The sequence below is a fragment of the Anabrus simplex genome, chromosome 6 (assembly GCF_040414725.1).
Source record: "Anabrus simplex isolate iqAnaSimp1 chromosome 6, ASM4041472v1, whole genome shotgun sequence".
In the NCBI taxonomy this organism is placed as follows: Eukaryota; Metazoa; Arthropoda; class Insecta; order Orthoptera; family Tettigoniidae; genus Anabrus; species Anabrus simplex.
Genome location: NC_090270.1, coordinates 93,938,326 through 93,960,654, shown reverse-complemented (window position 1 = coordinate 93,960,654; position 22,329 = coordinate 93,938,326). Strand labels below are relative to the sequence as shown.

General features: G+C 41.7%; 1 protein-coding gene across 1 annotated transcript in view; it reads right to left on the bottom strand.

Annotated features, from left to right (window-relative positions):
- Window positions 1-22,329, bottom strand: part of LOC136875479 (formimidoyltransferase-cyclodeaminase) — a 209,270-nt gene that overhangs the window by 102,398 nt on the left and 84,543 nt on the right. Inside the window, exon 5 of the mRNA XM_067149026.2 lies at window positions 18,111-18,357. Within this exon, the coding sequence (XP_067005127.2) occupies window positions 18,111-18,357 (247 nt within the window). The remainder of the gene's footprint in view (window positions 1-18,110; window positions 18,358-22,329) is intronic.

Here is a 22,329-nt window from a genome sequence, read left to right as displayed (position 1 = left end):
TGATTACAACAGCAGACGCCCTCCTGCTGAGAGTCACTTTTGATTTGTAAAGTATTAATTACAATGTAAGACACACCCCTTTCTAGATCGATAAAAATCGACTTAAATTGATAAATGTAGATCGGCATACGGAAGTATATGCATGTTCACCTTCGTTTACAGAATAACTGCTGCTAAACGGTGCATTCATATTGAAAAACGGACTGTATTAAAAGACGACTCTTGCCTCATTTAGCTATCTAAATGGCTGGCCCTATGGTATTTCCTCGTATCTCATCTATTTAAAGGCAAGATTATTTTAGAACCGTTGAATAGGGTGAAATTTGTGTAAGGTTTTCACACAGTGAATTACTTTTCAAATACTTATGCGACGGCTTCAAACATAGAATTTGGCTGGGTGGGCCAATATTCGTGTAGAATTAGATGATCCCATCTTTCCTATAAGTGAATCAAACCATCAATTTACGTGTACAAAGTGCAAAATTTAGGTAATTCCAGAAATAGAGCCAAATATAACATAAGGGATAGATATACAACAAAAAGTTATAGGATCAAAGTTGTAGATCACTCTAAATTGAACAGAGATTGTGCCATCCGTTTTGTGATACGACTTACCGTCTAGCCACCAAACACCTCGAAAGGAAAGTCTGCACCGTCATTAAAATTGCCTCCATATTTCGATATTTTTGGGGGGTAAAATATTATTTTTTTAAACATCTCGTAAATGTTCCATCGATTACAGGTAAAAAGCTTTAACTTTGCCAAATTTCTATTTTCTAACTCGTCTGGGAGATTGTGCTGCCATCTTGATATGGGGGAGGGTGTTAAAAATTAGGACTTTCAGGAAACCTTTAAACCCATGAAACGTATAGGTCATCCTTCAGGATAAATATCACTGACTGTGTTCTTATGCAGATTTGAAAACTCCCAACGTGTCCCTCTTAGAGAATTTTGAGAATTTTAGATTTTTCTAGGGATCCTGAAGTCATCAGGTTGTCTGGTACCACGTTTTAAGTTTCTAGGATGCCTAGAATGGTCTCATTAATTCACGTCTGTTTTCATTTTTATGCCTTAATTTATATATGTATAGTACAGTATATATAGATCGCGCCAAACTGTCTTCTATTTATTAATATGGATTTTATATTTCACCCGCTTCCGAAGTGGTTCTAGGGGCGTCTTACTCCCACAGTGTGTTTTCCAGGTAGTAAGTCATACTTGAAAGTCATACTGAAACATACACACGTCTATTACCTTGGGCATATTTGACACTTTATTTTTTCACCCTTTCTCACCCTCTATGCCAAAGGGGGGCATTTTTGACAATTTATTATTTCACCCTTTCTCACCCTCTATACCAAAGGGGGGTGAGGCTGGACTTAAAAAATCCGGAATGTTACTATTCATCTCAGTGACCCGGATAACTATGGATTAGGCACTATATTCGATTATTATTATTATTATATCTCATTACCCTCCCCCCTAAAGGGGGTCAAACTTTGAGTTTTAAAAAACCGGGAGTGTTACTATTCATCTCAGTGACCCCGACAACTATGGATTCGACACTATTTTCCATTAATTTTATATAACATTCTCCCATCTCCCCCACTACGATGGGGGCTAAAATTGGACCTTAAAAAAATCCGGAGTGTCACTATTCATCTCAGCGAACCCGAAGCCTACGTATTCGACAGTATTTTCTATTATTTCTATATATCAATCCCCCATCTTCCCCCCCCCCCCCAACGAAGAGGGCTGAACTTGGACATTACAAAATTCCGGAGTGTTGCTATTCATTTCAGGGAGCCCGAAAAGTATTGATTCGACACTACTTTCGATGATATATATGTCTCACCCCCTCGCCCCCCCCCCTAAGCGTTCCTGGGGTGTCCTACCCCCACGTATTTTTGTCTCCTGATACTAAAAATGCGAAGCGTACCATTCACCTTGGCGACCCCGAAAACTATGTATTCGACACTATTTTCGATTAATTTTATATATCAATACCCCCTCGGCCCCGATCCCAAAGGGGGATAAACTTGGACTTATAAAATATCCGGAGTCTCACTATTCATCTGAGCGACCCCGACAACTATGGATTCGACACTCTTTTCGATTATTTTTATATATCACTCTCCCATCGCCTCATACCACGAATGGGGCTGAACTTGGACTTTAAAAAATTCCGGAGTGTGACTATTCATCTCAGCGACCACGAAAAGTATAGATTCAACATTACTTTTGATGATTTTTCTATCTGAGCCCTTTTGCCCCCCTGCCCCTAAGGTTTCTTGGGGTGTATTACCCCCACGTGGTTTGTCTTCTGATACAAAAAATCCGGGGTGTCATTATTCATCCCAGCGACCCCGAAAACTGTGTATTCGACACTATTTTCTATTATTTTTATATATTACTCACCCATCGCCCCCCCCCCCCACCCCGAAAGGGGCTGAACTTGGACATTTGAAAATTCCGGAGTGTCACTATTCGTTTCAGCGAGCCCGACACTACTTCCGATTATTTTAATATCTCAGCGCCCTCGCCCCCCCCCCCCCCGCCCTTAAGGTTTCCTGGGCTGTCTAGCCCCCACGTGGTTTGTCTCCTGATACTAAAAACCCGGACTGTACAATTCCCATCGGCAACCCCGTAAACTATATATTCGGCACTATTTTCGTTTAATTTTATATATTACTCCCCCCTTGCCCCCACCCGAAAGGGGACTGAACTTGGATTTTTAAAAAATCCAAAGTGTCACTATTCATCTCAGCGACCCTGAAAAGTATGGATTCGACACTATTTTCGTTAATTTTTATATCTGACCCCCTTGCCCCCCCCCGCCCCTAAGCTTTCCTTGGCTGTCTTAACCCCACGTGGTTTGTCTCCTGATACTAAAAATCCGGAGTGTACAATTCACCTCGACAAACCCGAGAACTATGTATTCGACACTATTTTCGTTTAATTTTATATATCAGTCCCCCCTCGCCACCCACCGAAATGGGAAAAGAAATTTGACTTTTAAAAAATCGGGAGTGTCACTATTCACCTCAGTGACCCCAAAAACTATGGATTCGACACTATTTTCGATTATGTTTTTACCTGAACTCCCTAACCCCCACCCCTAAGGGGGGTAGTGGTGGCTTACCCCCACACTGCTCGTCTCCAGATAGCAAATAATATGTGTTCAAATTTTGATTGAAATTGCTCCAGTGGGTTAGGAGATGTGTCATTTACACACATACATTTATCATCAGTCTCCCCTCGCCCCCCACCCAAATGGGAGCAGAATTTTGACTTTTCAAAAATCGGGAGTGTCACTATTCACCTCAGCGACCCCAAAAACTATGGATTCGACACTATTTTATATTATGTTTTTACCTGACCCCCATAACCCCCACCCCTAAGGGGGGTAGTGGTGGCTTACCCCCACAATGCTCGTCTCCAGATAGCAAATAATATGTGTTCAAAATTTGATTGAAATTTCTCCAGTGGTTTAGGAGGACATGTGTCATTTACACACATACATTCATCATCAGTCCCCCCTCACCCCCCACCCAAATGGGAGCAGAATTTTGACTTTTAAAAAATCGGGAGTGTCACTATTCACCTCAGCGACCCCAAAAACTATGGATTCGACACCATTTTCGATTATTTTTACCTGACCCCCCTAACCCCCCACTCCTAAGGGGGGCTAGAGGTGGCTTACCCCCACAGTGCTCGTCTCCGGATAGCAAATAATAAGTGTTCAAAATTTGATTGAAATTGCTCCAGTGGTTTAGGAGGAGATGTGTCATTTACATACAAACATACAAACATACACATAAATACAACAGCATCAGATGAATCAATGGACTGATAACTTTCATGGAACCATCGCAAACAGAAGCAACACTGAATCCAAGGACTTTTATTCTTCCCATTACTGTAGCTGTTGTTATAGGTGGCGCAGATGTCATCATTTTTCTGGTTTGTCTTCTGTTTTTCCGTAGATACCGGTTTCACTGTAGTGATATGTGTAGTGGATTTTCCGGATTGATCAGAAACAGGTGTAGTTCGATGTGTGTTGGCAGCTCTGGCCTGATCAGGAACGTGTGGCTGGTATGCGGTGGAATAGTCACAGCGATAATTTCATTCTTGGATGCAATTTCCAGTACCTCTGGTGTCACGTGACGGATATGGGAATTTATTATCAGTATCACAGGTATTTCTACACCAAGGCCTCGAATAAATTCCTTGAACCACTTTAAGAAAAGTTCATTGTTAATCCATTCACTCTGTGACAGGGCTACTGAGGCGTTAGGGAGGCACCATTCGTCAATGAATCTGACATTCTCACTCCTTTAAAAATGATTAGAAGTGGGCCGAATTCACCTGCAGCATTTCCAGCTTGCACAATTTTTCACTTCACTGAATGGGAACTTTGTCGTTTTTTAGCCATAGCATACGCAACATGTCTTATTCGGTTAACGTTCAGACCGATCCCTATTTCCTGCATTTTTACTATGAAAATAACGAACTTAATCTCCAGTTCATTCGTAAGGGCAAACGGTCTACCCATTTTTCCAATAGTCATATTTTCTTTTAGAGTACTCCACGGAACGGTGAAATGTTTAGCAGCCTTTTGTATAGACCACTTTTCCTCCAAAACTGTCTGAAGTGGTCCCCGAAGGTCAACTGATGAATAGGCTTGTCTTCTTTGTTCACAAGACCCGTTTCTTTGGGTTTGTTGCTGTTTTCCTTCTTCACACATTTGCTTAACGCTGGAGCCATTATGTCTGAAATGGACACAAAACATAAGAGTCGAAGTCATTTTCCTAAGTAATTATTTCATTAATAACGCACTTAAATCCAGCTCTGGCTACTGATATTATAAGTGTGTTCCTTAGAGAATATAAGTGCAATACTTGTCTGAATAATTACTTGACCAACTTACCTTAATAACGTTTTACACAGGAACAGACCAACAAGTAGCGTGTTTCCATCCACACAACAAACAATCAACTGCCTGTACTTCACCCAGCTGCAATTCCCGCTCAAAATATTTTCCCCGTGTAAAAGCACTCCTGCTATGTATTGAGGACTGTTGGAACTCAGTGTAAAACGCCTACCTTACTTCAGGATCAATAATATGTCGCGTATCACGAAATAAAGTATGTCACGAAATAAGGTAGGTTTACCCTACAGTATTACGTAAGAAACACGGTTTGTGCTTACTAATGCCTACATTATAATTATATTGATATCATGTAAGAATGATCAGCATTTTACTTCTAGTTTTATGCATGGTTAGGATTACCATAAGACACGTGGAGGTAGTTTCTTGACTCGAGTTAAGAAAACCGTTCTTGTACTAAACTTGGTATGGAATTATTCGCAGCTGTTTGCAGTTCTTTCGGTCGTGGCGTTGAATTCAGCCCACATTACTGGCAGGAAATTTGCCTTAGGTTGACTGTACTTCTCTGGCAAGCAAACTGCAAACTCCTACACTCTTTGATGTTGGTGCTGAATTCTCATGAATTCTTGTGTGAAACTATCATCCACTTCCTGTTGGGAAATGATACTAGAATACCGACGTGATGTCACGGATAGAATAGAATCAATAGATACAAATGCCATTACCCATTCTACCTCTACAATCTGTGGGTACCTGCATCTATCAGACCCAATTGGTATCGTACCATTTTTATTTTATTTTTTTGCTAGTTGCTTTACGTCGCACCGACACAGATAGGTATTATAGCAATGATGGGACAGGGAAGGGCTAAGAGCTGGAAGGAAGCGGCCATGGCCTTAATTAAGGTACAGCCCCAGCATTTTCGTGGTGTGAAAATGGGAAACCACGGAAAACCATTTTCAGGGCTGCCGACAGTGGGGTTCGAACCTACTATCTCCCGAATACTGGATACTGGCCGCACTTAAGCGACTGCAGCTATCGAGCTCGGTCGTACCATTTTAACCCAGGATCTAACTACTACTGTATGGATCTGGTGGTGCCTGACTAGTACTCACCTGTAAAGTTAGATCTGTTGTTTAAAGGTTATATTCATTAGTTTCGACGAGAGTCACTTGTCATAATAAATTTGTTTGCAATGTCTTCGTATTTTTTACATAAATACAGAGTCTTTCTTATAAACTCAGACCGAACGCACGGTGTTAGTACTCCGCGCTAGAGCAGCTGCCTCAGCCGAACTTATGTCGGGCGCGGTCACCCTGCTTTAAGCGTGTATACAATCTTATAAGAAATCTTACCTTATAAAAGATGCTGGAAGTGTCATCCTCCCTTGGTTATACAGGCATTGTACCTCGTAACCACATTCTGACTGACACGAGTGCGTTCTACCACTGTAATGTTTCTAATTTCGTTCATAATGTTTTCTTTCGGTTCCTTTAATGCGTGAGGATTTGTTCGATGTAGTCTACTTTTTCTTTCAGTTTACCTCGCAAGTAAAAACTACTGGCAAAAATGAGTGCAATTGGACTAGACAAAAGAGTGTCTGAATGGGTTGCTATATTTCTAGAAAATAGATCTCAGAGAGTTAGAGTAGGTGAAGCTTTGTCTGACCCTGTAATAGTTGAGAGGGGAGTTCCTCAGGGCAGTGTTATCGGACCTTTATGTTTTCTTATATATATAAATGATATGAGTAAAGGAGTGGAATCGGAGGTAAGGCTTTTTGCGGATGATGTTATTCTCTATAGAGTGATAAATAAGTTACAAGATTGTGAGCAACTGCAACGTGACCTCGAAAATATTGTGAGATGGACAGCAGGCAATGGTATGTTGATAAACGGGGCTAAAAGTCAGGTTGTGAGTTTCATAAATAGGAAAAGTCCTCTCAGTTTTAATTACTGCGTTGATGGGGTGAAAGTTCCTTTTGGGGATCATTGTAAGTATCTAGGTGTTAATATAAGGAAAGATCCTCACTGGGGTAATCACATAAATGGGATTGTAAATAAAGGGTACAGATCTCTGCACATGGTTATGAGGGTGTTTAGGATGTAAAGGAGAGTGCATATAAGTCTCTGGTAAGACCCCAACTAGAGTATGGTTCCAGTGTATGGGACCCTCACCAGGATTACCTGATTCAAGAACTGGAAAAAATCCATAGAAAAGCAGCTCGATTTGTTCTGGGTGATTTCCGACAAAAGAGTAGCGTTACTAAAATGTTGCAAATTTTGGGTTGGGAAGAATTGAGAGAAAGGAGAAGAGCTGCTCGACTAAGTGGTATGTTCCGAGCTGTCAGCGGAGAGATGGCGTGGATTGACATTAGTAGACGAATAGGTTTGAATGGCGTCTATAAAAGTAGGAAAGATCACAATATCAAGATAAAGTTGGAATTCAAGAGGACAAACTGGGGCAAATATTCATTTACAGGAAGGGGAGTTAGGGATTGGAATAACTTACCAAGGGAGATGTTCAATAAATTTCCAATTTCTTTGAAATCATTTCGGAAAAGGCTAGGAAAGCAACAGATAGGGAATCTGCCACCTGGGCGACTGCCCTAAATGCAGATCAGTATTGATTGATTGATTGATTGATTGATTGAAAATTAACACAATATTATATCTGGAGAACGAGGGGGAAATAGATCAGCACTGATCACACTTCCGAGATTTTAAGAGGGGAATCTTCTGCTATATGAACAGGAATTGAATCTTGTTGAAACCACCCACGCAATTTTTCTTCTTCCGTTAACTCATGGAATAACGGCATCAAAATGCCATCTTGGTACCTCTCTGAATTTACTGTCGTCTCGAAAAAATAGGTCCAATTATTCGTCTTTCACTAACAGCACACAAACACCAATCTTCCTATCACAATGAGGGACTTCAAAAACACCATTAAGATTTTCTGCACGCCAATAGCGGAAGTTATGACTGTCCACACGACCATTAAGGTGAAACCAGAACTTTTATATAAGAAAATACGATGTTGCAATGATAACAGTCTCACCATGTTAACAGGTGAGATTCAGACTGGCGACTGATGCTTGCAAGGTCGAGCACGTGCGGGCTGCTTGCAATGTCAAGAACCATGCGCGCGTCTCCCATTTTGGAGCTAAGTATCTCAGAGTAAGAATGTTATTCATACAAACCTTCCAACAGGACTCTACAGGTCCACTACGAGTGAGTTAAATACTGTTTCGCTGCCAAAAATCACAAATGCCTTCAATTGAATCCTAATTAGTTCAGGCATGTTTCAATTAAATATTTAGGGAAGGGGATCCAAGGGGGTCCCAAGACATTAATACAATAAACAAATTAGAATATATGTAGCTTACATTTGTTAAATGGAAATAAAGTGGTTACCACAGGATAGGCCTATTGACAGATGACCCTGTTGTGAACTCTAGCGAAAAAAATAATAATAATAATAATAATAATGATATTTGCTTCACGTCCCACTAAGTACTTTTACGGTTTTTTAAGACGCCGAGGTGCCGAAATTTAGTCCCGCAGGAGTTCTTTTACGTACCAGTAAATCTACCAACACGAGGCTGACGTATTTGAGCACCTTCAAATACCACCGGACTGATCCAGGATCGAACCTGCCACGTTGGGGTCAGAAGGCCAGCGCCTCAACCGTCTGAGCCACTCAGCCCGGCGAAAAAAAAGAATTACGGGTTCTTCATGAAACAGACCGCCGAGAGAAACTTGATGGATGTTAACGATCCATAACTCTTCAGTTTCTTGGAGTGCCCTGGTGGAAAAGGATTTTGAACAGCACAGTTGATCTCCTGCTTATTCTTTTGAGTGTCGACACTCCAAGTGAATGTACCATGCATCAAAGTCCCTGCCTATTTAGCGAAAAACCTTGAAAGCCTTTACAGAATGCCTTTGTAAAGAGTTTCAAGTGGAGTCTTCATTGATGAACGTGCTGTTAAATGCATTATATCACTCACTGAACTGATCATTCACGACGACATAATTCCAGACACTTCAGTTTATTATTTTCGAAATTGTTTGTTCTCGCTATTCATGAATTATTTATCGTAAACCAAGCTCTCAGCTGTACTTAACTTTGACATGCCCATGGGCAAGGAACCCCAGAACTACCTGAAATCCGAACAGAATTGACGTATCGTTTCATTTCAAAAATCCACGAGCATTGACCTGGAATTGAACAGCGGATTCCTCTGTGAGAAGACAGAGACGATTTTGCTCACTTTTCATGCCTAGAACACTTCTAATAGAATACTGCGAAGTAATAGAGTTTGCTCCTGCGTAGAGAAGAAATTGTGTATTTAGTAAGAGTGATTTAAAAATTATTTTGCCGAGCTCGATAGCTGCAGTCGCTTAAGTGCGGCCAGTATCCAGTATTCGGGAGATAGTAGGTTCGAACCCCACTGTCGGCAGCCCAGAAAATGGTTTTCCGTGGTTTCCCATTTTCACACCAGGCAAATGCTGGGGCTGTACCTTAATTAAGGCCACGGCCGCTTCCTTCCCACTCCTAGCCTTTTCCTGTCCCATCGTCGCCGTAAGACCTATCTGTGTCGGTGCGACGTAAAACAACTAGCAAAAAAAAATTATTTTTTAATGCAAACTTAAACTACAAAAGTAACAATTTGATATTAGCCGCGCTATGCACATTAATGCAAACGGTATGTTGTTTTTGTTGTTGTTAATTCGCATTATATGCCTGGGTTATCCGTAGTCAGTAGCCCGTGTGGGATATGTAGTAAATATATTTTGTCTAAGATTATGTTCCTACCTCTCGATTTAAATACTCTCCCAGAGTGAGTGGGGAAAACAAGTATTAAGTTCATACTTAGTACCGATATTGGTATATCGGCTATTTTTTTTAATCTGCTTTTTATTGACAATATCAAACACTACTTACATACTAAACGAGATACACAAACTTCTTATTGTTTTTAAAACAAAAATATTAGAACAAACTTAGGTTAATTCGGCAAACAGAACGTTGATAAGTTGCATCTAAACAAATAAATTAAAATTTAAGACAGGAGAACATCAAGTCGTTCACAGCAGAAAAAAAAACCCATACAAAAACTTTTTTTCCTTTTGCACACTAGGAGCAAACTTAATTATGCCTGTCATTCATTATCCAAATCCTTGAACAGTACACAGTTTTATCACCACAAAACACTCTGCAGTTAACCTAAAATTGGCAGATATTACACAAAGGACATAACAGGAAGCACTCAGAATTTAAAAAGATGTGTTCCAAAAGCTTCTTGAAGACACTTCTGCCTGACCATCTTCCATCGTTCTTTCCTGAGATGATCCAGAAATCCTGGTAAAGTCACACTTGTATGCTGAGCGTACGCCTTGATGTTGTAGTGAATGGCTCCGGCTGTTATCCATATGCAAGCGTTTCTACTCTCGTTCTGTGCGTGATTTAGTTCCAGATTCAGCATCTCTCTCACTCTGTCACTGGTTGTTGTTGTCCCTGATATCCTGTAGATAGCGTTCAGTGTCCATCTCCAAACTAGTGCCGCATTGCCGCATGTGGTAACTCGATGCACGAGACTGTCCGTCTGATGACATACCAGGCATTTATCATCAGATACTTGTCCATGCCGTTTCAATTTCTCACCCGTCGGGATGATTTCATTTGTGTATATGTAGAGCGATACCCTCCATTCAATCGGGATCCATTTGTTCCAAATATTTTCCCAGATCTGCTTCCAGTCACGATGTGGGTATTTCTGTTGTACGAGTGGAATACATTTAGATTGCTTCAATCGGAAGTTGTATATATTCTTAGCTTTATCCAACTTTCCACCTGTAATTTCTGTTTCTGGAAGTTGCTGTAGAATGGAGAGAGCGTTCCGGAAGCAGCTTCTAAAGTGATCTTGTTGTTGCAGGTTTGTTGTTACACACAAATTGAGCACTGCACTGTCAAATACATCTCCTCTTGAGTACAATGCTCTAATGATATGAGACAGAAAGAGTGCCGCGCGTTTCTTTTCGACTGCAATTAGGCGCAAGCCACCATCCTTTTCAGTAAGATGAAGTTGATCTCTTCTTATTCTGTATCTGTATCCTTTCCATAGATAAAATCCAATTGCCATTTCAACACGTTGGCAAATGACATGTGAGGCGGGAAGAATTTGGGCAAGGTACCAGAGCTTCGACAGCGCAAAGATATTTATATGCCAAACTTTTTGGAAAATGTTGAGTCGTCTTGAAAGTTCCTCCTTTAGCTGAAAGCGTAGGGTGTTTAGAGCAGAAGTCCAATTAGACTCGATCGTCTCCGAAATATCGTTACTGAAGGTAATGCCCAATATCTTGCAGTGGTTAACAATTGGAATCCGGGAGCTGGCAAATACTTGTCGATTGGCATTTGAACCTAACAGCAATAATGAGGATTTGCTATAATTCACTTGTGCCCCAGACACCGTACAGAAGGCCTCGAGAGTCTCTTGCGCATGCTTAGCATCTTCGTCACTGGTCAACAGTAGGGTAATGTCATCCGCGTATGCGCGTACTGTGAAGCATTCGTTGTTAATACTTAATCCGGTTAAAGAATTTTTCAAACTTTGAATCAGGGGTTCTATTGCTAAAACAAAAAGTGCCATTGATAATGGGCAGCCTTGTCTAATTGATTTGTGTATCGAAAATTTTGCTGAGAGAAATCCATTTATCATAACTCGGGAGGATGCCTTGTGGTATATGCACTGTATTGTTTCTATGATACGGTTTGGAAATCGAAACTTTCGTAGAACTTTCCAAAGATAAGAATGTGCTATCCTATCGAAGGCTTTGCTGAGGTCAATGCTAGCCAGAGCTCCTGAAGCAGTGTCACACACTGAATGATATATGATGACATCACGTATTGCCAGGAGATTATGGAAGATGTTTTTTCCAGGTATAGTGGAAACCTGTCCATTAGTAATTAATGAAGGGAGGATAGTTCTGATTCTGTTCGCTAAAATCTTGGCCAGTAGTTTATAGTCGGTGTTTAATATTGTAATAGGTCTATAGTCACTGATATACGTGCAACTGGAGAGTTTGGGAATTAGGATGATAATTCCCTCTGCAAATGAATCACTTATGTTGTGACTGAAGGCATAATTAATAACTTGTGTCAGGTCGTTACCAATAATGTTCCAAAATTTCTTATACCATTCATAAGGGATCCCATCATAGCCTGGCGTCTTATTTGATGCAGTATGGTCTAACGCGCGCTTCACTTCTTCTTCGGAAATATTATTAGTAAGATGTGCGATATCATCTCCTTCTAGATGACTCTGGAGTTGATGAAGATATCTGTCAATATCGAACTCTGAGATGCTGTCTTCTGCAAACATTTCACGGAAATATCTCTCACTTTCTGCAAGGAGCTGTTCCTTTGTAGTAAATATTGTCCCTTTACCATTATCCCATCGATTAATAAATTGCTTATTGGCTGACCGTCTAATTTTGGCAATGTGGTAGAGAGAGATTTTCTCTCTTTCGATGAGGGAAGTGCCTTTTACGTGCTGATGGAGTTGTTCTAGGCTGCTTTCTTTAATACCTAAAATAATTCTCTTAATAGAATTTAATGCAGAAGAGACATTTTGGCCTTGCTGTTCCTTGTGATGCAGATCAAACATAACTCTGTCATAGAATTCAATTTTCCTACTTGTATCCTGGTTGTGCTCATACGCTATTGTCCGTCCGAGAGCTCTAATGGCAGGTTTAAGTTTATATGTCCACCAGTCCATCACGCTACTATAGCGATTTTGCGCTAATTTGCATTGGTGATAACAATCCGTGAAACGTTGGACATCCTCAGTATTGTTGAAAACAGACCTATTCATCTTCCATATTCCTTTCCCCACGATGCATCTGTCACTCCTTGTTGTCTTCATCATAACTAGAACGCTGTGGTGATCGCTAAAGGCGACGGGAATCACCTTACAGCTATCGAGGACCTGTACTTGCGCCTTCGATACGTACATCCTATCTATCCTGGATTTCGACTCCCCACGGCAAAATGTAAATTCGACATGTGAGCCGTGTAGCTGCTGCCACACATCCTTGAGCTGCATAGACTGTATTAGTGTCTGAAGGCCTGGACAAAAGTTAAAAGTACCTGTTTGGTCTCGTGGGTGAAGAGTGCAGTTGAAATCACCTACTAGAATAATTGGACCAGGTGTCACTAAATGGGGCACTATTTCATTTGTAAATAATAGGTTTCGGTCCTGTTTGTACTGTGACCCGGATGGGCTATATACGTTTATCAATCGTGTGTTATTATAGGTGGCAGACAGAAACCTTCCCGTAGGGTCCATGATGACATCAGTGAGCTGAATTCCTTTCCTGTATACTATTGCAGTTCCTCGGAAGTTATCACCTACGTTCGTTATATAGTCATAGTTATATAAGAAATGGAAGTTTGTCTCATTAACTTCCTGGAGGAATAAGATGTCAATATCATATTCCTTCACGAACCGACTAAGCAGCGCTTGAGTTGTAACACTCCTTGCTCCATTAATATTAAGGGTGGCGTAAGTTGTAAGAAGATTCACCATAACAAGACAGAGAGGGAAAGCAAAATGCCAAGAAGCTGTATTCATGTTTAAGTAGACGGTTATTTATAGATACGACAGGTAGTGGTTGGTGCAGTCAGTTAGGTACAGACGCTTTAGAATTAGACCCTTTCCGCTCGGCACTCTTCTTTCTTGTATGTAGACGTGGGTCCCTATAGCTTAAGGAAGTATGTGATGGTTGACTGTCCTTCAAGCTTTTGGCCGCCGTGGATGACGTACTGTGTGTTTTATTTATGTTTCTCATTCGAGGTGAAGACATCTTACTTTGCTTCTCTTCGCCAATACACGCTTCAGTTTCCACACCTTCCTCTGCCATTTCTGTATCTAGTAAGTCCCGATCGGGTGTATCTGCACTGCCCATAATTTCGGTTTCCATCCTAGAGGGGAGAGATGCGTTGTTCGTGGTCTGGCTAAGATCCAGAATTAAAGGGGTACTTGGAGTATCTATCAGGTAATTCACAGACTCCTGGGCAGGCGTGGAGTTCACTGTGGCCAAGGATATGGAAGGCACGTCTTTAGTTGCATTAATTTGTTCATGGATTTCAGGAGGTAGGGATTTGGAAATGCTATGTTCCAGCTCAGTCTTCATACGTTTATTCTGACTCTCCGTGACCGAAGGAAATTCATTCCTATCAATAGCCGGGTTGTGTGCTGTGTTTTCCTCATTGTGTATATCTGCCCACGGTGCTTGTTTACTGGCGTTGTTGTGTGGCGCGCTTAGCGATGGGGAAACTGGTATAGTGGGGTCTAGTTCACTGACGGAGGAGTTAACAGGTGTGAGTGTGTCATTGTTTACATTTCTTCGCTCTGCCAAGCGATTCTGGCGAAGCGGACAGTCTGGTTTCAAGTGACTGGGCGAATTACAAGCAAGGCATGTTCTAGTTTGGCCGTCATAAATAACCTGTGCACGAAAGCCTTCAATATATAAGAAGGAAGGTATTGGGTCTTTTAACTCCATTCTAATAGCACGTATACCGTTGCGTACTTTGAAGGGGTATTGCTGTGACCACTCCTCGTCCCTGTGTTCTACCACTTTCCCGTATTTACTTAATACTAATGAAATGGACTCTATAGGCACTGCTATTCATACCATAATATCGAAGTAATCGCTCAGTGGCATATAATGTCGCGAGTTGGGAGTTCACCGTTTATAATAATAATAATAATAATAATAATACCTAGTACTGTGGCAACCTCTTAGAGATTAAATTACTCTGCCATGCTGTGAATCTCTAGGAGAGAGTCAGTTCGAGTTCATTACCGCAGTTGTATAATGGATGGTATGTTTGTCCTTAGAATTCTTACGACAAAAGTACCGCATGCATATGGTTCTATAGATCTGGGAAAGATGTATGGTCAAGTGTCTCGTGATCAGACTTGGTGAACGGTGAGAAAGAATTGCCCACGTCTGAAAATCATGATCGTCCCAGATATTTACGATGAATGCCAAATATTGATACGCAGTACGTGTGGAACCATTGGAAGATTTGCAGTTAAAGTTGAGCTGCATCAAAGCTGTGTCTTTAACTCCCGCGTGTTTATAATAATCATTGATAAACGAACCAAGCGTATCCAGAAGGAAGCAACATAGAATATGCTGTTTGCTGATGACGTGCTTCTGGCTAAAAATGGGAAGTATTTCAAGGTTAGTTGAACAACTTCAAGAATGTATTGGAGGTAAATGTGCTTAAGTTTGCAGAACTAAACCAAAAGAAAATCTTTTATTCAGAAGGGTCTCAGTCTAAGCAACAAATGCTACCAATACGGTTTTCAAACAGGCTACAGTACAGGACTGGCGCTGTTTTGACATGGATCGAGATATTTGATTGGCAGTTCACACATAAATATTGCTGGAACCGACGCCCTTGTGTTGTAGGAAGATTTGTTGACCCTTGAAGTGTCTTTTCCCACGGACAACACATTTCTTCAAAATAAAGGAACAATTCAAAATATCAGTCTAGCCTAAGCAAGCATCGAGTGCATACGTGCTGGGTCGAGTGTGCCGGTAGAGCGGGAGTGGAGTGTCAGTGATGAGTGCAAGAGGGAAGCGGAGTGACGAGGAAGATTATTGGTGTGGAACAATATCGGGTAATTATTGGAAGATGGCAGAGAAGAAGGAAGAAGGAAACAGCCAAAAGAGAGGGAGTTAAGGTGGAACTGGGTATAAAGGGTGACTGGATGTTGGTGACAGCGATGATTATGGTACTGCTAGTTAGTATATGTACCGCCGAAGCGAGTACAAAGTAGTAACATAAGCTGGGAATATGTGGAAGTCATAAGGAGGGTAGAAAGGAGGTTGTGGAAGAAGTTTGCCCGTTTGAACAGATTAAAACATGATACAGGAACAAGTGAAGGAATTCGAAAATATGAGACAATGGATCCAGAAAAAACGGACGAAACAACGACCAAAGAGGGGAACAACGAGGGATAAATTGTGTTACTCAGAGTGAAAATAAGAAATATGGAAAAGGAGATGTTGAAGTTGAAGATAGAAATAGAATACAGCAATCAGGAACGCAGGAAGAAATGCTTATTTATATATGGATTGCCGGAAGAAAAGGGAGAAGACAAAGTGGGGACAGTTTATAAAGTTGTGGACGTCATCCAGAACAAAAATTCAAAACATATATGCACTGCATTTTGTCCATAGATGACCGGATAAGTGAAAGGTTGAATATCAACAATGATAAGGTCATTCAAACTACGTACTTCAGAGATATTTGTTGAGTTGCACAGGATAGTCGAGGCGCAGATAAAGATGTCATCATTAAAATAAATAGTGGCTGGATAAAATTACGGTCAACGGAAAATTTTTATGTGACACGAAGATGCTCTTACACATTAAGGGCATGTTACACAAAATGATATTTCGTCCGGTCTTAGGCCTATTATTCGGAACTGAATGCTGAGCAACCAAGACAAGGGAAGAGCAAGAACTGCAAGTTGCTGAAATACGAATGCTGCGATGGGCTCATGGGAGAAGCATCCTGAACAGGTTCCGTAACTGTGTTATATATCAGTCTCTTAGAGTAACTTCTCAAGAGAAAATACTTCAAGAGAAGCATCAGAGATTGTATGGACATCTGAAAAAGAGTCCTGGAGGATATGTTACTCATAGAGTCTAACGGCTAACAGTTTAAAGCGGTCGGTGCTGGTACAACAAGAAATGAGATGGAAACTCGAGTCATGAAGGATCTAGAGAAATCACAAATTCGCAAGGACAAGGTCGAGGTAGAAGATATTTAAATAGTGTGACCAGAGAAGGCGGAAAAAGCTGATTGGGAAAAGGCTAGGAACAATAATAATAATAATAATAATAATAATAATAATAATAATAATAATGGAGAAAGAATACTTTTAACATCCCTTCAATTTTCACAGAGGGGAAGAGACACGCTAACGCCTCAAATTTGTCCAAAAAGAGCTTTCATAAAGTCACATTGATTAAGGTCTTTTGAACACCTATTCCGCGAGTTAGAGGAATTAACCATACGTGATTAAAATACCTGATCCGTCCGGGAATCGAATCCAGGACCTCTGAAACGAATGCTTCTACGCTGGCCATTGAGCCAAGGACCTAGACCTTCGAATGTTACAGTGCATGTATATTTCTGTTTTGAGACTTGATCACTCATTGGTCAGAGCCTCTTAGGATAAGCTCCACGACATGAGCTGTTAAATAGCGAGTAGTGAGCCACGTAAACTTTATAGAATTTTCCTACTTACGGCATGTTCTTTTTTCTCGGAGATTTCCTCACTGCCTTAAGGAAAATACTGGAATATCATCAACGTAGGTAATCCCGAATAATTTTTATCAATAAAGATTCACAGCTGTGTTTCTCATGCATGACACGACAAGAGATTACTCAAAGGATCACTATTCTTATATTTAAATATCACACACCACCAACAATCAGGTATTATTCTCGATGATATTATTAATTCCCTTTAATGTTACTCATTATTCTGGAAGGATGTTAGGATAATCTTGAATGTATCTCTTGCCATATATTCTAACTTAGACCGAAATATTCTTCCACTGGCCAAATAATACGTAAGGGCCGAGAATTTCATGCAATAATTCTTCAGAATGCAAACTAGTATTAAGCCCGTTCTACAGTTGTGAAGTAGGAGTTGCATAAATGGTAGGGGTTATAACAGACTACTGCATAAGTTACCGTAAATACCTATGCAAATCTTATGATGAAGCAGTTGTGCTGACAAGAAAATACTCGAAAATCGTTTGGGATCTAACCTATTACTCGATGAAATATCTGGCTCTAGCATGCAACACATTTCTAACTTACATCTACTAATTTGTGATGTTTGAGGATGGTCTCGGTTTGACAAACGAAACATATATTCGGCAAAAAATTCACTACTGTCCCCTTCCGTGCATCAGCGCAGGAAGTAATTCGTGCTGTCCTATTGGAGGGTAATTCTAATGAACAGAGATAATTTTGAACGATTCTGAGTGCTGATACTTCAGGGAAGAGGTGTGGATAATCAATGACAATAATAACAGTCTGGTCATGATTCAGGCAGCAATGAGTTTGTTAGACTATCTTGTGCATGTACATCAATAGTAGGCCTACTAGTATTGGACATTCTTACCTGCAGAATAGCTTTCAGGGGTACGAGACCGACAATTTCAGAGCCAACTACGGGAAGGTTCAGTTCCTTTGCGTCGCGGCACACCTCCTCGTAGGCCTCATGTATTGGCGTCTGTTCATGGTCTAGCAGATTGAGGGACACCTGTGCAATTTGAGCCTCCTCCAACCACCAGCCCAGACCTTGGACACAGCGTAGTCTGCCAGGTTGAGCAGGTCCACGACCCTGCTCTCGTACATTCAAGGCGATACTGAAAGAAACAAAGAATGACTCCATCCAATACAGCGTTATCGACCCATATCGAATGTTCGGGGAGAGACTGAAAGGGCAAAGAAGCAATAATAATAATAATAATAATAATAATAATAATAATAATAATAATAATAATAATAATAATAGCGTGCATGATTCCCATAGGGGCTCTTAACTTGCGAGCGTGGCTTGGCTACCACGGGGTCCTTATGTGAGAGTCGTGGCATTGCTTCCACTTAGTTCTGCCAGGCTCTTCACTTTAATTTAACCTATCCGACCTTCCTTGGTCAACTCTTGTACTTTTCCGATCACGGCGGTATTATGTTTGCGAATCCTTGGGAGGATTTAATTTACACGCTCTTCGTGGCCCTTGTCTTTCTTTGCGCGATACCTTCATTCGAAGTGTCTGACTCCTTCCTTTTTTTTCCTATTTGCTTTACGTCGCTCCGACACAGATAGGTCTTATGGTGACGATGGAACAGGAAAAGCCTAGGCATAGGAAGGAAGCGGCCGTGGCCTTAATTAAGGTACAGCCCCAGCATTTGCCTGGTGTGAAAATGGGAAACCACGGAAAACCATCCTCAGGGCTGCCGACAGTGGGGTTCGAATCTACTATCTCCCGAATACTGGATACTGGCCGCACTTAAGCGACTGCAGCTATCGAGCTCGGTCTACTACTACTACTACTATTACCACTACTTAAACGTTTTTATTCCGTCCCTGAAGGAGGCGGCAGGCTTCCCAGGCCAGGCCAGACCAGGAAAATGTGGTGAAGGAGATATTCGGACAAAGTGAGTGTGTTGGCGGTCGTAGCCTATACTAGGAAGTGCCCGACATTCGCCTTAGTGAAGGAGAATCGGAAACGACGGAAAACCATTCTCAGGATGGCCGACGGTAGGGACCAGCCCCTCTCGGTCTCCCGAATACAGAGGCGTAGGGCAGCAGTAGAGCCGTGGCCACTCCTCCCTGCTCGGTTGGCCGGTCGGAGTGCAGAGCTTTTGGACCACTCACCAGCCGTGGCTACGTGTGGGCCGAGACCGAGGCCGGCGAGAAAGATACGCCGTGGCCCGCACGTCACACATTGAACGTCACGTGATTGTGCCAGTCTGCTTAGAGAATGCTCTGAGACTGACGTGAGAGACTATAATAGTGAGACCCACTGTGCATCCGCCGACCTGACACCACTGCAAGCCTGTGATAAGTCTATTGCAGCGACGATATACTAACAGAGATGTGTCTCACCACTTGCTATATATGCCGTGTAGGCTCTCATATTCAAAATTAAATTCCCATAAGGAAACTAATTCATTGCTCCTGATTTGAATATTTTCAGCCTATCCCAGCTATTTCTTGGGGTCACTGGAGCCATCCAGGCTCATTTTGGTTTTGGCCGGAGGGTTTAACGACAGCCCTTCCAGACGCGACGTGATTTATAAGGTGAAAAACTCGACACAGCCTTGACCGCGATTCAAATCTCAGCCTTCCAGGAGGGAAGCCAACAGCTAAGGCACAGAGCTAATCACGCTCCCCTAATTTTAATGTTGAAAATATTTCTTAGCAGACAAAGTAGGAATCTGCATACTACGAAAAACGTAAAATTAATTTTATATTATTTTACAATTTGCTTTACGTCGCACCGACACAAACAGGTGGAGAGGGCTAGGGCTAGGAGTGGGAAGGAAGTGTTCGTGGCCTTAAGTTCTCCTACAGTGGAGTTCGAACCCACTATCTCCCGGATGCAAGTTCACAGCTGCGCACCCCTAACTGCACGGCCAGTTTGCCTGGTACGTAAAATTAAGCAATTTCCTCAATTGCGCCTAAAGTTGAAGTGCTAAAGGGCCCGGAAAGATTTAAAACTGTGAGTCTTGAATAGCTCTATCAAACTAAGAGAACAAATTTCGAAAATTACTTCCGGTCTAAGTACAGTTCCGGAAAAACAGCCTGAAATCACGTGTTTCTTTACTCTTTGCTCTTTTATTCAAATCCTAGCCAAATTAACTCATTCACATAATTATTTCTGTAATGCGCTCCTTGGTTAATACCCTCAAAAAACAAACCAAACCCCATGGCACTACAGCCCTTGAAGGGCCTTGGCCTACCAAACGACCGCTGCTCAGCCCGAAGGCAGATTACGAGGTGTCGTGTGGTGAGCACGACGAATCCCCTCGGCCGTTATTCTTGGCTTTCTAGACCGTGGCCGCTATCTCACCGTCAGATAGCTCCTCAATTATAATCACGTAGGCTGAGTGGACCTCGTATCAGCCCTCGGGTCCAGGTAAAAATCCCTGACCTGGCTGGGAATCGAACCCGGGGCCTCCAGGTAAGAGGCAGGCACGCTACCCCTACACCACGGGGCCGGCGGTTAATACCCTCAGGTTTCTTTATGTTTGAAAAATTTCCACACCGAATGTAGTTATAAGGGCTTAAGTGAAACTCTGCATTGACTCACATTAGCGCTGGTAGTGGTAGAAAAAAAGCGTAATTGCTAATCTAATCGACCGGATAACGATGACTAAGAAAAATATTGTAATTGTTAGGATTAAATAAAGAATATATTCTCATAATTTCTTATATTTTATTTACCTAAAATCCGTAGCTCATATCCCTGGGATGTTTTCAAGGTTGAGTTGCTTGCCTGAAGGTCTAGAACAGTGGATTTTTTGCTTGTTATTGAGAATATTAAATAAATTCAGGCTACTCAACCGTAAAAGTATTTCGCTCCGGTATGGCATTGGGTTAACAACAGCTGGTTTTTAATAAAAATCAGGACATAACGGGCTAATGTCAATGCTTCCCCGTCAGAGAGATATTGATTATTCCTTGTCTTTTGTAACGTAAGACGCCGTGTCAGCCATCTACTGGGGAAGCAGAGATGAATTTATCCTTGCCTCATGTATACACCAGCGTCGTTCCCGTTCAATCATTCATGGCCGCGATACAGAATTACCTCACAAGCCTGCAGCGATCGCTATGGAATTCTATTAACTAGGACGCTGCAGTTCCTTGAATAAACCCTGCAAAGTTCATGACTGTATTGTGTCTTTCTTCAGAGATGTCGTACTTCTACTCTTACTCCACTGTATACCCAGCGTACTATTTTCGCGGACGTTCTCAAGGAGACTGCATATTTAAGATAAATGGAACAGGTACGTTGAGTAAATGGACAATTTACAATTGTATTCATTGCGACTGAATGTTAATGCATGCATCAAAGCTAACGGAGGATGTTTTGGATATTTCATGTAAAAGCCAGTCAAACACACAAGTTCAATTTAATGTCTAACATTATAACATATCTGTAAAAGCTACACACTATTACAGTGAGATTCTCTCATCGGTTGGCTGACAGGCGCGCCCAGATTATATGCCTCCCGTTGACTCATCACCTTCCGTTACGCAGCGAAGGGACAGTACGGGAATGCCCGCACTTCGTAGTTCATGTCCGTGCTTAGAACGTGTATTGAGTGTTGATCTGCAGTTCCAACTGTTCTCGAGTTATGGAGTATTACTTCGGGATATGGCTCCATGGCTAAACGGTTAGCGTGCTGGCCTTTGGCCACAGTGGTCCCGGGTTCGATTCCCGGCAGGGTTGGGAATTTTAACCATAATTGGTTAATTTCGCTGGCACGCGGGCTGGATGTATGTGTCGTCTTCATCATGATTTCATCCTTATCACGACGCGCAGGTCACCTACGGATGTCAAATCAAAAGACCTGCATCTGGCGAGCCGAACTTGTCCTCGGACACTCCCGGCACTAAAAGCCATACGCCATTTCTTTTTTTTACTTCGGGATTTAATTCTCATAATGCCTCCACGTGTGTACACGGTAGAGGATAATTGTCTGAAAAGAAATTCTTGCGGGAAAGTCGTTAGGCGATTACTGTTTTTTGTAACACGATTTCCAGGTATACGCTCTCCACATACAGTAGAGAGACCGTGCGGAAACTCCTACACAAATTGAGGCGACGT